Source organism: Aspergillus pseudonomiae (assembly GCF_009193645.1).
Source record: "Aspergillus pseudonomiae strain CBS 119388 unplaced genomic scaffold BDV37scaffold_1, whole genome shotgun sequence".
Classification (NCBI taxonomy): domain Eukaryota; kingdom Fungi; phylum Ascomycota; class Eurotiomycetes; order Eurotiales; family Aspergillaceae; genus Aspergillus; species Aspergillus pseudonomiae.
In genome coordinates this window covers 309,578-322,362 of record NW_022475993.1, presented here as the reverse complement: position 1 = coordinate 322,362, position 12,785 = coordinate 309,578, and the positions used below count along the sequence as shown (strand labels likewise).

The following is a 12,785-nucleotide window of genomic DNA, read 5'->3' as shown; positions in this document are numbered from 1 at the left end:
TGTGCCTCGTGGTGACTGCAATGCTATAGTTTTAGTAACCTGTTATGCGGGTTCAACTCAAATCCATCGATCTGCAACCGTGCGACAGCCAATGGTACTATTGGTGGGGATCGACCCATGCCACCCAGTATCGGGGCGAACAAGCTGCCAAACGATTGGAGGGTAGATGCATGATAAGAATGGACACGATTGAGGACGCCTATAGGTCAGAGCGACCAACAGAGCCGAAATACAGGTTACAGGACTTTTGCGCGGCGGGGAGGCACACAGAGCACCCGACGACTTAGATGACTGCAGATCTCTAGTGAAATTATTGTACATTCGCCGTTCCTAGAACCAAAGTACCGTGAGAAGCCGAAGCTTGGCGACGCGTCAGCCGTGAGCCAGGCCCCCTGTCATCTGGGGTAAAACTGGCGATATAGAAGCGGCAAAGGGCGAGTTGAGATCAAATTGAACGTTTACGCTGACGGCATGAGCAGTAAAGAGACACACGCCAATTAAATGCGTGGCTGTGTCCGTCGGACCCCGACGCATGTAACCCCATATACAGAAGGATGCCGTACGGTAGCCAGGTGCATGCACCAATCCCCGAGCGGCATATAAGGCCATGAGGGTACCACGGCGCCGAGGAGGACGGATTGCAGTTCCGTGAGCGATCTTTGCCTATCATCCGTCTCCACACACGCAAATTGAGTTAAACACTGCTCTCCACCTAACAAGATGACCACTGGCGCCCGCCCCAAGGAGGAATATGTGGCAGAGCCCCAGCTTCTTCCGGCATGGGTGAACCCGGACCTGGATCGTCTCATGGTCGTGCACAAGGAAAGGGACGGCAGCTACTTCCGGTCGTGGGCCGAGTCCAAGGTCGACTTGCCCGCTGGAGCCGTCTTTGCCCGCATCAACGGTATAACACCTACTTCCCAGCAGGACTACGCCACGGTGCAGAGTGGGCCCAACACGCACTTTGTCTGGAACTCCGATCTCTACTACTGTAATCATTCCTGTGCGCCCTCGCTCGAATGCGACACGTCGACATGGGAAATGAGGGTGAGTCGCGACAGGCCGCTCAAGAAGGGCGACGTATTATCGGTGTTTTACCCGAGCACGGAGTGGACTATGGACCGCGAGTTCGAGTGCTGGTGTGGTGCTGGGGAGGGCAAGTGCTGTGGGATTATCAAAGGGGCTAGAGATATGAATGACCGCTGTTTGCAGCGATTCTGGCTCAACGATCATATCCATGCGCTGCGTAAACGGAGGGCAAATATTCCGCATTTATAAAAGATTACTGGTAGTAAGATATATCAGGTTCGTGTCTCTTGTCTCCCTGCAGCCTGATCATAGATGTAACTGATCAGTGGAAGCAATAGAGTTCCATCTTAACTTTTTTTTAGTTCTCAACTAATCCGGGGAAAAGTGGATGGAAAAGGGGGTCTACGGGTAAGCCCTAAGCGGGTCGCAGTGTTAAGAAGGCGGTCAAAATAATCGGCAAAATACAACCAATGAACTATATATACAGTGTAAAAGTTTGATTCAAAGCTCACCAAGTGGTCATATCAGAAACTGAATGTAGGTTGTGCTGGTTTACCAAGCCCTTGTGTAATGATTTTCCACTGAGTTAGCCTGCTTTGATTAGTGAATATCTGATGTTTATACTACTAATCATCATAAGACGATCCGGAGGCCCGTCCCACAAACCGCTCTTCTAAGTAAGGTTAACCTCCAGTAGTGGTCCAGACCACAGACTCCCGAATAGGAAGTAGTTAATAATAACCTACAGTACATAAAAACAAGGGAGCTTTTTCTTACATCTTTATTGAATCATTGACTTTTTCCTTGAAAGGTCTTTTAGTATATCTTAAGGAGCGTCATAGACAGTGCGCCATTTACATAACCAATACAACCAAACAGCCCTCGCTAGAAATAGTGTTGGACGCGGGGGCCAGCACTAGTCCAAAATAGTTATGTTAGGGGAACAGGAGCCTCAAGAACCTCGGCCGCTGTGGCTGAAGTCTTCCTGTCGAACTCAATTTCTAGCTAAGTAAGCAATTTCTTCTTTAGAAGTATATATACGTACTTTAAACGGAATATGAATGTAGTATTGACGAAGGACAGTATCACGTCAGCTTGTCTAGCGGAGTCCCTCTAGTCTATACTAAACTGGAATAATCTACTGTGGCTTAATATGCCCGGCAGACGGGATCTAGAACTTCGGAATGTCGTATGGCTCGGAATTGTCTGACAATGGTCTCGCAAAGGACAGAATGCAAGCGTGGAAAAGATAGAAGGGACCTGTGATAGAGTCAATTGACATTGGAGCATGTTGGGCGAGATTATGAAACGATACTAGAAAAATGAGGAATAATCTGTCGGCTCTTAGCTTCAACTCTTCCTTTCCACTACGGTATTTTGAACATTCGACTTTTAACAAAATTCTCAATGTCTTACGCAAAAGAACCCCACCGCTGACCGCTGCCCGCCTAACCGCCAGGCCAGCGGGGTAGGTTGTATACATCCTTGTCGGCGTTGATATCACTTCCCGAGAAGACGAATCACACCATTCTCCCCGGATGCGGCGCTGCTTGGTTGTCGTACCGGCCAACAGAAGGCTTGTGATACAGCCAACGACTGGCTGATAGTCATCATAGATGTTTGCTGCCGTCGTCCTGAATATTGGGCACGTGATGCATAACAAAAGTACTAGATGACCAACGTCTTCATCACAACGATCAAGGAGACCTATATCATTTCATCGCGTTGAGAACGCATTGGACCTGATCGGAAAACCTGGAATCGACGGCTGCTCCTACCCCCTCCCGAACTTCAAAACACCGGTGGCAGACATGGATAATATCGCTGCTGGACAGCGTTTACGTTCAGCATGCAACGAATGTCACGCATCAAAGGTACACTTGTCCCACTAGCTTGTCACGCAAGCGACGGTCCAACTGACGACACGTTTGACAGGTAAAATGCAGCGGCGAAAGAACAGGTTGCCGGCGATGCATTAGCGCCGGTACGTGATTTGTGTTGCTTGGAATCCAATAAAGCCCCTTACCGATCGCTTCTAGGATATGACTGTCAATTTGAAGTCTCCATGGTTGGACGGTGCTCCAAGGGACGCCGACGCCGCAAGCGTGGCTCGGACTCAAGCCTGACGGCCACGGAGCGAACGGGCCCCACGGCACCGCGTGGTGTAGGGAATAGTACTCAAACGGGAGCCTTCCGACATTTGCCAGCGTCTGCAGACTCGTCTACCGGCGCGGACCGTGTCCCCATCGACCTAGATCTCACCCCGCTTCTCAACTGGGACTCTGGCACCGGGCCTGATCCCGCTGGACTGTGCGCCGACGGGGATAGTAACATATTGTTTGCTGACCACAACGCAACAACAACGGGTGATGTATTCGGGGGTGCTCTGAGTCAGCTTGACATCCCGAGTCCGACGGAAGACTGCACTTCGGGATTGCATATGGCCTTCGTTGCATCCTCCACTATTGACCGTGTCCATACAACGTTGCCCCTTACACCTTATGCAACTACAGCAAGCACAGCGACTCCCCGGACTTCCGAAAACATACTGCAAGAACAGATAACAAACGCCCCAGTCAGTTCCGACAAACACACCGGTATTCACATCCTCTTTAATGTTATAACAAATCTGGAGGCTGAAATCGGCGACCCTGGCTCAAAGATTGATAAGATCATGCATACCGTAAAGACAAGCACCAAAGCTGTTCAGCGCGTGACACAGTCCAGACAGTGGCAACTAGCTGTAGTCGGTCCGATGCTGGCGCTTGTTGCCATCGAGGTGGCATTGATTTTGATCGAGAACATTGTCTCTCGGTGGAGCGGCAGCACAAATGCGAATCTGAATAGTTATTCTATTAATGACCAGCAAAGTCCACGCGCCTTACTACTTGGTGAATATAGGGCCGAAAGCGAGGAGGCCGCTATGATCTGGAGACATGTTATAATAGTCGAGCTTCGGCGCTTACGTAGGCTGATTGAAGCACTCGGGGTCTATCTTGATGACTCGAGTCGCTGTCAGAATGGCCAGCGACCGGTAGATCGTCTAAAGAACTCCTGCGCTTATCAAGAACAGAAAGTAGCATTACTCCTCGCTACTTTACAGAGGCAGGAGGAGATAGTCGATGATGGAACAGGCTCCGCGTTCTAGAAGTAACCTTCGAAGGTAATACATTAAAAGATGAAGAAGGTTGGGTTGACCGATTCGGACTTGGACCATAAATTGCAGTCTCGTGATACCTCTAACTTGGACAAAAGATTCTGACAACCATCCTCATCGCGACGTGTTTGAATACCATCTTTCAGTTGGGTTGCTACTTTCCAGACCAAGTGATCATTTCGTGATGTTATTGTTACATTTATCTTCCAATTTTACGGGACAATGGTCTGCTCCCAGATACAATATCTGCCTCTATATACCTTACTGTCTTTCGATTACTTTGTGTGTGTGATGTTTCTGGCTTCGGCCGCCTCTGAGACAAAAGATCTTTTCATGATCACTGCTCTTCAAATAAAAGTATATCTGACTGCCTCTCGAACTTCTTTGGCAATATTCAATGCCTCTTCGCGACTATTCCGCGAGAAAACATTGAAGTAAGCTAGAAAGGTGTTCCGTCCAGTGCTGGGATGTGGGACATGTTGTCCTCGTTTTACAAGACAACCGCATTTACTAATGAATGCTTCGAGATCAGGTCTTCTTGCAATGAGGTCCGCGCAAATGTCCTCCGAGTCAAAGATACCTTTACACGAGGAGGTGAAATCAGCCGGAATGAAAACCATCACACTGGTATATTGCGGTCCCTTGAGGAATGGTCGGGCAAGAGCGCGAACGCGAGTCTTATCACCCACGGCCGAAAGTAATGCTAAGCCCCAGTAGTCGATTCCGTACGTGGATTCAATAATTTGGGAGCCTGTCATCCCTAGAGGGCGAGGGTTGATCTCGATGAGCCATGCCCTTGGTGCACGATTACTGTGACTGCTCCGTGGGGAGAGCACCATAACTCCGTCCTTCGTCATATACTCGACCACAGAGTTCTCTATGCGTCCCTCCAGGTGCATGACCCCGCTCCTTAGGCCAAGCGACAATAGCATTTCCAGAAAGGTGTCGCGCAGAAGCTTGATCTCTGCCTCAGGAAGCTTTGAGGGATAAACGCTGCACAGCTCATGAAAGTTGGTTAAAGAACCAAGGCTTGGTCCATTCACATCGGCTGACTTTGGTAAATCATCGCACACCTCGAAGAACAGCAGCTCTCCGTCCTGTAGTACAAGGTTGACATCGACCTCGGGTCCGTCGCAGTAGGGCTCAATGACGAACTCGGGTCCGTGACGGGAAGCGATAATCGCGCTTACTGCATCCTCAAGAGCGCTACGTGAATCGACACGGTACACCCCTTCAGAACTCCATCCCCCACATGGTTTTATAATCAAAGGATAAGGGAGGTCGTGCTCCTCAGATATCGAGACAGCCTCAGCGAGACTCGATGCGCGATAGGCTTCGTGGCCGGCGAATACACTTGTAAGATACTTGTTTGTCGCAATCCTGAAGCCCTCTGGCGACGCGGTTGGCAGACCTAGAACATTGGCGGCCTCGGCAACATAAGGCCAATAGGTGTCCGCAAAAGTGACGATGCCGTCCACAGGCTTGCCGTATGCCCGCAAAGATGCGAGGATGTGGTCCTTCATATCACTTTTTGGAGGGTTAGTAAGTTGTGTTGGAATGAAAGCCTCACGTATATGGGCGTTATCACGGCTTTCAAGCCAGTGTCCAGCACTATCCAAGACAACCAGACTGATTCCTAGAGCCGCAGCAGCAGTATAGAGCCCAAGTCCATCTTCCGGGTGGGAGCTGTTCGCTTCGACAAGCACGAGAGTTCTCTGACGGGCCGTCTCTGGAATAATCCATGGGAAGGAGAGTCGATTATCAAGCTCTTTGTCCAACTCCCAGGATACAGCCTCCTGTTCAGCCTGGGGCACCGGACGCACAAGTATGCAGGCTGCAGCTGCAGCAAATACTGCTGATAAGCAGATGTCATCCTTGCCAAGGATTACAATAGGGGCCGTTTCACTTTCATAGCGTTGTAGTGGTTTTGTAAAGGATCTGATTTGCTCAACAAGCAAACAATCGTGAAGACGTATATTGATAATATCCGACCGCACTATGTATCCCTTTGCTAGTGGGACGATGAGTTTGATTAATCGCTCTTGGCCTTGGGCCGCCGACGCCAAGAGAGTCTGTACGAAGAATTCGTAAGCGTCTGCTGCGCCAAAGGATTCTGCCTCGAGTCGCCTCGATTTGTCCTGATGAACAACGACAACACGTAGGTTGTTGGTGCTCCTGGAGAGGTTGGCCCCTCCCACCGTGCATACGCCATGAATGTTGGTAAGCGCAATGTCAATAGACTGCCACTGGTAATTTTCGCGGTATGATGTTCGCAGAACTCGCCATGTGTGCTCACTGAGTAAGACTGCTTACATTCAGTTCTAGAGACCAGACCGCGCATGAAACATAACTCTTACCGTGTTGGCTCCATATCTGAATTATGCGAGAGTCTGCCATGGTGAGATGCACTCATCAGATCAAAAGCCGATCTGCAGGCTCCGGAGATGTGGTGTTAACAAAGCGTTAGATCGGATGAAACTGGTGGGGGTATTGATACCACCATCGCGGTGGCGCTGAGGCCCTCTTTATGTAAACAGCCTACGAAACAAAGACATCGAAGACAAAGGGAATAGAGAACAAAGAGACAGGCGTGGCATGTGCTTAGTAAGGCACGGTGACCGAACGTCATTTTATTATTATAATCAGTGCATGGTTATTACAATTTATAACTGTTCGACCGCGAACCACAAGTCAACTAACGAGTCCTTTTCAGCGCTAAATTCTTGAAGCTGGATATAGTGCAGTTTCAAACAAGACAGAACACTTTTCCCCCTATAATTGAGAGCAGAGAGAGGTCTAAATCCGGGAAAAAGAAACTCCAATAGAGGTGACTTATTCAACAACCTATGATAAGCCGAGCCCGCGAAGAAGCTTATGAAGCCGCCAGTAACCGAAGAACGAACACAACTGCTATACACAGACTAATAATAATTATTTTATTTTATTTATTCATCATACTAAGAATATTCTTAACCCTTGATCATTCAATAACTAGTAAATCTTTTGCCTATTCAGAACAGTAGTTCATGTTACCCCCCTTTCATGGTATATATATATATATCTCAATTAGAGAACAAGTATAGACCAATCGATACTGTTTGTAGTAATTATATTTTCCATTCACGCATCTACATCTCTCTCTCAAAGAACACATCTATAGAACATATCTAGTGGAATGGTACCTGAATGTTGAAAGCTAAACTCAACCCTCAGGTCTCCTGGTTCATAGATTAGGGAAGTGAGTCGTGACCTTGTAGTAGCGGGCCGAGCAGTCACGGACTCACGGATCCCGAATTTAAACACCGAACCAACGGACCGAGAATTGGCATTGGAAAAAAGACGGTTCAGGGACCACATAATAATTTACGTCGTTGGCGACATCCTTGCCCTTGACTAAGGCCGCAGCGTGTTCCCACGAAGTCCACCCAGCAGCCTGAGGGTAGACGAAATCGCCTACGCATTGAACGATATGGCAAAACCAACACCCTCGTTATCTCAATATGACCACGAGATGGAAACGATTCCCGGTAATTTGCCTACAACCAAGGCAGGAGCAGACTCGAAGGTTCTCTTGACGAGGCTCTCACAATTCCACCACTCTTCCCGCTCACCCCCCCCAGCGACTTCCGTGACAGAACAACGCGATGGCATACTCAGGGCATGGGCCATGTTGCTTCACTTGTATCTTGTGTCTGACACTGTTGCGTTCGCTGTGGTTGGTATGGGAAGTAAAAAGCTGGCATGCTCGCACTGGCCAGTGTCTGTTCCTCAAGGTTCGACATTCTACCCTGATCCTCGACTGACGTTCACTCCTTTCGAGGCCGACAAGCATCGCAACCAAGTTAATACCGCTGTCGCCTTTGCTGACGTTGACGTTGACGATGGCATATTCAGCTATATTGTGCAATCATCCGAAAGGTTGAGTCGAGATCTACGATTGTACACCCAGCACACATGCGTGCCACGCAAGTTTGCGTCCGCGTTATGGAACACTCTCCTCGAGATACATTCAGATTTGGTGGATTCGGCTTCTTACAAATGGTACAAACAGTCAGTTAGTCAAATAGACAAGAAAACACTACGGTCATTCTTGCCTCATACGTCGTTTGAGCCACGGGTTTCTGTGCACGACCTCTGGCGTGAGTCGGTCCGAACGGCCCCTCTTGCACCAGCCGTGGAATCATGGGATGGTGCCTTGACTTACACAGAGCTGGACGGGCTAGCCTCCAAGCTTGCGCATCTATTGCTATCCAAAGGAGTGCAGAGGGGCGATTTCATCCCCTTCTCATTCGAAAAAAGCATTTGGATGGTAGTCTCTATGCTGGGCATTGTCAAAGCTGGAGCTGCCTTTGTGGCCATTGATCCCTCGCAGCCAAAGGCACGAGCTGAAGAGATCATCGACCGAGTACAGGCAAATATAATCTTGGTCTCACCATTGCAGGCCCCGACATTCGCCGACATGGGTAAAGCCACCCTGACGGTTTGCGCGGATAACCTGACAAGCGAATATGATAAGGCCTCACCTGGCCGATCGCTTCCTCGTGTCAGGCCAGAAGACCCTGCAGTATGTATCTTTACCTCTGGCTCAACTGGGAAGCCCAAGGGAATTATCGTCCAGCATCAAGCACTCGCCACTCGCTTACTGGCAGAGGGCGGAGCCCTTGGGTACCGGGGGTCCAGGTGTTTGCAATTTGCTGCATCTACGTGGGACATATTCATCACCGACGTCTTTGCAACATTGGCGTACCAGAGTTGCATCTGCATACCGAGTGAAGAAGATCGACTATTCAATCTCGCAGAGTTTTGTACCAAATACAAAGTAACCTTGGCGATCATGACCCCTTCATTGGCAAATATGTTGACGCCTACTTCATTCCCCACATTGAAGACACTCATATTCTCAGGGGAAGCCCTGCGAGCTGATGTGGTGGCACGATGGTCATCACAGAGCGGTGTTTCACTCTACCAAGGCTACGGACCTGCAGAAACGGGTGGTTGCATCATTGGACGCCTTGCTCAGCGTGCAGAGGTCCTTGGCCACGGTCTTAAAAATTATACTTGTGTACTTGTGGATCCTCAGAACCATGATCGCTTGGTACCAGTGGGAGCTGTAGGTGAGCTCCTGGTTGCCGGACCAGGCCTGCTTCAGGAATACATCCATGACCCCCCCAAAACGAGTGCGGCCATTGTTGAGCGCCCCTCGTGGTGCTCAGACCTCCAAATTGATGAGCCAAGATTTTATAAGACTGGGGACCTGCTCCGTTATAGTATCGATACGCTCGATGGAAGCCTCGAATTTGTGGGCCGTGCAGACGGTCAAGTGAAGTACCATGGCCAACGCATTGAGGTTGGGGAAGTAGAGTATCACCTTAGTCAATTCCCCAATGTGACCTACTGTATGGTAGGTCTACCCAAAGAAGGGCATTTGAGAGGCCATCTGGTCGCCGTGGTTCAAATCGATGGGCATTCCGGTCCTAATCACTCCAATATGAAGCTCGCGATACATAAAGATGTGGACCGCATTAGAGAGGAAATCAACAAGTTCCTGTTATCACGTCTACCAAAATACATGATTCCAAGCAAACTATTTGTCGTCAGCAACATGCCGTTCAACGCGTCGATGAAACTAGATAGGGCTGCTATCAATAAATGGATCCTGGGCATGCCGGCTGAACATACTACGGTGGCGGATCAATCACTGCCCGCCACAGATGCCACTCAGCTGCTTCCCCATGAACGCACTGCAAGAGCAGTAGCTCAGCTGTATGCCAGTGCTGTTGCAGGAGAGGATGGTCACCACCATCGGCAATTTGAAAATCGAGACTTCAAGCTACAGTCGGGTGGCATTGACTCCGTTCAGATTATGTCACTTTCACTTTCTCTTAAAGATAAATTCGGGGTCCAGATACCAATGGACGAAATGCTAAGCTCGAGGTCAACTATACGCACAATCGCTTCTATTATAGACGCGAGCGGAAGTCACCAAGTATCGAAAGCTGCGACCCAGGAAGAGATCAGTACAGAAAGTAACATAGACCTAATGCTTAGGTCGGTATTCAATTCTTCCGAGAAGCTGTATAACGACTCGGACATACATCATGTGTTCCTCACCGGGCCTTCTGGTTATCTAGGAATAGAGATATTGCGTCAGCTTCTCACACAGTCTACCTGCCAAATCTATGCGCTCGTTCGGGGCTCATCGGAAAACGCTGCTCGTGATTATCTCATACAGAAGGCAGTCACTGCCACATGGTGGAGAGATGAATACCTTTCCAGGCTTGAGATTTGGCTAGGTGATCTATCGCGGCCCCAACTTGGTCTTGATTCGGATCAATGGCGTTTGCTTCAGGGACTAGGTGGACAGGGAATTGATGCAATTATCCACAACGGCGCCAAAGTCCACTATCATATGGACTATGACAGTCTTGAGGCTACAAACGTATCGTCAACCATCCAGTTGCTCAAAGCGGTTAACAACCGTGAAAGGCCACTCCACAGCTTTGTGTTTGTATCTGGTGGGCAACAACTCAGCTTTGACGACAATGACGACGCCGCCAATATACAGAAGGCTCTTCAAGGATCTGGGTACGCACGCTCGAAGGCCATGTCAGAGCTTCTTGTAAAGAGGTTTGCTGATCATACGGAGAAAAAAGCCAAATATGTCCGAGTTGTCAAGCCGGGATTCATCATTGGTGATGCTAAACGAGGTATTGCCAGTAAGAATGACTTCATTTGGAGATACATCGCGGCCTCAATCGAAATCGGCGCCTACGATAAAGAAAGTGCGAATGGATGGCTCTTTTTGGCAGATATTTCCCGGGTATCGGAGACTATTCTTCACTGCGTGTTCGACCTTGAGTGTAAGCCAGTGGTAAAGGTCCTAGATGGCGTTCAGTTTCATAATATCTGGCTGCTTCTACAGGATGAATTTGACTACAATATACGGCCCGTGCTCCAGCAGGAGTGGCTTTCTAAGCTACGTCAAAGTGTTGCCGCTAAGCAAGAGAAACATGTTCTGTTTCCACTTATGCACATGTTTGAAACAGATGGCCAACCGCTCGGTGTGTCCAACGGACCAAGTTGCCCGTCCGATGGTGTTAAAGAAGCTTTGCGAGCGAATATCAAACAGCTGATTGGAAGTGGGTTCTTTATGTTGCCCGGCTTCCTTCCGACTCCCCCGTCCACCGACGAGGAAAGTGTGGAGGGCAGTATGGCACCAGTCCAAGACGCCTTTGATGTGCAAAGCGTACGCAGGCAGTTTCCAGCCCTGCAGGGAGGCATCGTAGCGTTCAACAATGCGGCTGGGACTGCTGTGTATCAGGGTGCCATCGAAAGGACGCATGATTACATGTCTTCGTTTCCCATCGAGGTCGGACTTGATGATCCGCAAAGTCAGAAAAAAACAGAGGGTCTGATGAATAAGACCGCTGAACTAGCGGCATTCATGAATGCAGATTCTGATGAAGTCGGTAAGTTACATTCGCAGGCTGTGCCATGCAGTTGTAGATATCTCTTTGACCAGCAAAGGCAGGCGGCTGACAAGAAAAAAATGTAGCATTTGGCCAATCGACGACGATGCTTCTACGCATTTTGGGCCAGGCACTACGACCGGCGCTGAACTCAGATTGCGAGATGATCGTCTCAAACCTATGCCACGAAGCTAGTGCAGCCGCGTGGATATTCCTTGCCAAAGATCTTGGTATTGCCATTAAATGGTGGGCGCCACCGGCGGGTGATGATCCTTGCCTTTCGCTGGAAACGTTAAAGCCACTTCTGACACCCAACACACGAGTCGTCGCTTGCAATCACGTTTCCAATGTTGTAGGAACCGTTCATCCCATTCGCAAGATTGCAGATGCGGTCCATAGCGTTCCTGGAGCCATCCTGATCGTCGATGGAGTTGCTTGGGCGCCTCACCGTCCGATCGATGTCAAAGCTTTAGATGTTGATTTCTACTGCTTTAGCTGGTATAAGGTCTTTGGCCCACATATAGCACAGCTATACGGCCGGCGAAGTGTTCAGAAACGTATGTTGACTGGGATCAGCCATTTCTTCCTTAGTGATTTCCCAGGACTGGACTGGCGCCTGCGGCTTGGTGCCCCTGCCTTCGAACTTGAGGCGGCTCTCGTAGCCATTACAAGGTACCTTAGCCAAGTCGGCTGGGAGAATATTATTGCACAAGAGACGGTTCTTCAAGAAGCGCTCCTATCCTACCTTCGACGGCACCCAAGCATATTCCGTATTTTTGGAGAGAAGTCATCAAATCCGGAGAAACGGGTGCCGGTAATCACATTCCAGGTGATAGGACGGTCTTCACGAGAGATAATGAACCAGATCAATAGACAAACGCAATTCAGGATAGTGTCAGGCCATTGCTGGGCACCTCGACCGACGCACGACGTGTTGAACCTCGACGAAAACGGCCTAATCAGGGTCAGCTTTGTGCATTATAACACTATCGAGGAGGTGCGACAGTTCTGCGAGGCATTACAAGGGATCCTGAACCTTACAGACGATAGTAGTTGATTGCTTTCACTGTCACGTCTATCATTCCTCATGACCTGGACATACTTCCGTAGAAGCTAATGTCAGATTTGTC

At 49.3% G+C, this 12,785-nt stretch overlaps 3 protein-coding genes across 3 annotated transcripts; 2 read left to right on the top strand and 1 right to left on the bottom strand.

The window, feature by feature from the left end:
* Positions 1-521: 521 nt before the first annotated feature.
* BDV37DRAFT_1125 (uncharacterized protein) lies at positions 522-1,582 on the top strand. Its single transcript, XM_032078404.1, has one exon. It carries the CDS (start codon positions 721-723, stop codon positions 1,276-1,278), a length of 558 nt encoding a protein of 185 aa, XP_031947177.1. The 5' UTR covers positions 522-720; the 3' UTR covers positions 1,279-1,582.
* A 2,820-nt stretch (positions 1,583-4,402) lies between these two features.
* Positions 4,403-6,795, bottom strand: BDV37DRAFT_235221 (uncharacterized protein). Its single transcript, XM_032080465.1, has 2 exons — positions 6,544-6,795; positions 4,403-6,491 (listed from the first exon to the last, which is right to left on the bottom strand). Exons 1-2 carry the CDS (start codon positions 6,581-6,583, stop codon positions 4,534-4,536), a joined length of 1,998 nt encoding a protein of 665 aa, XP_031947176.1. The 5' UTR covers positions 6,584-6,795; the 3' UTR covers positions 4,403-4,533.
* Positions 6,796-7,655: 860 nt separating this feature from the next.
* On the top strand, positions 7,656-12,712 carry fmpE (nonribosomal peptide synthetase-like enzyme fsqF; the record flags this gene model as incomplete). Its single annotated transcript, XM_032085785.1, has 2 exons — positions 7,656-11,655; positions 11,742-12,712. 2 exons carry the CDS (start codon positions 7,656-7,658, stop codon positions 12,710-12,712), a joined length of 4,971 nt encoding a protein of 1,656 aa, XP_031947175.1.
* Between the last annotated feature and the right edge of the window lie 73 nt (positions 12,713-12,785).

Bases quoted from the DNA above. Each gene is read 5' to 3' on its own strand.
- BDV37DRAFT_1125 (XM_032078404.1), top strand. From the start codon at position 721: ATGACCACTGGCGCCCGCCCCAAGGAGGAATATGTGGCAGAGCCCCAG.
- BDV37DRAFT_235221 (XM_032080465.1), bottom strand. From the start codon at position 6,583: ATGGCAGACTCTCGCATAATTCAGATATGGAGCCAACACG. The intron at 6,492-6,543 runs GTAAGAGTTATG...GAATGTAAGCAG, and splicing joins TCAGATATGGAGCCAACACG to TCTTACTCAGTGAGCACACA.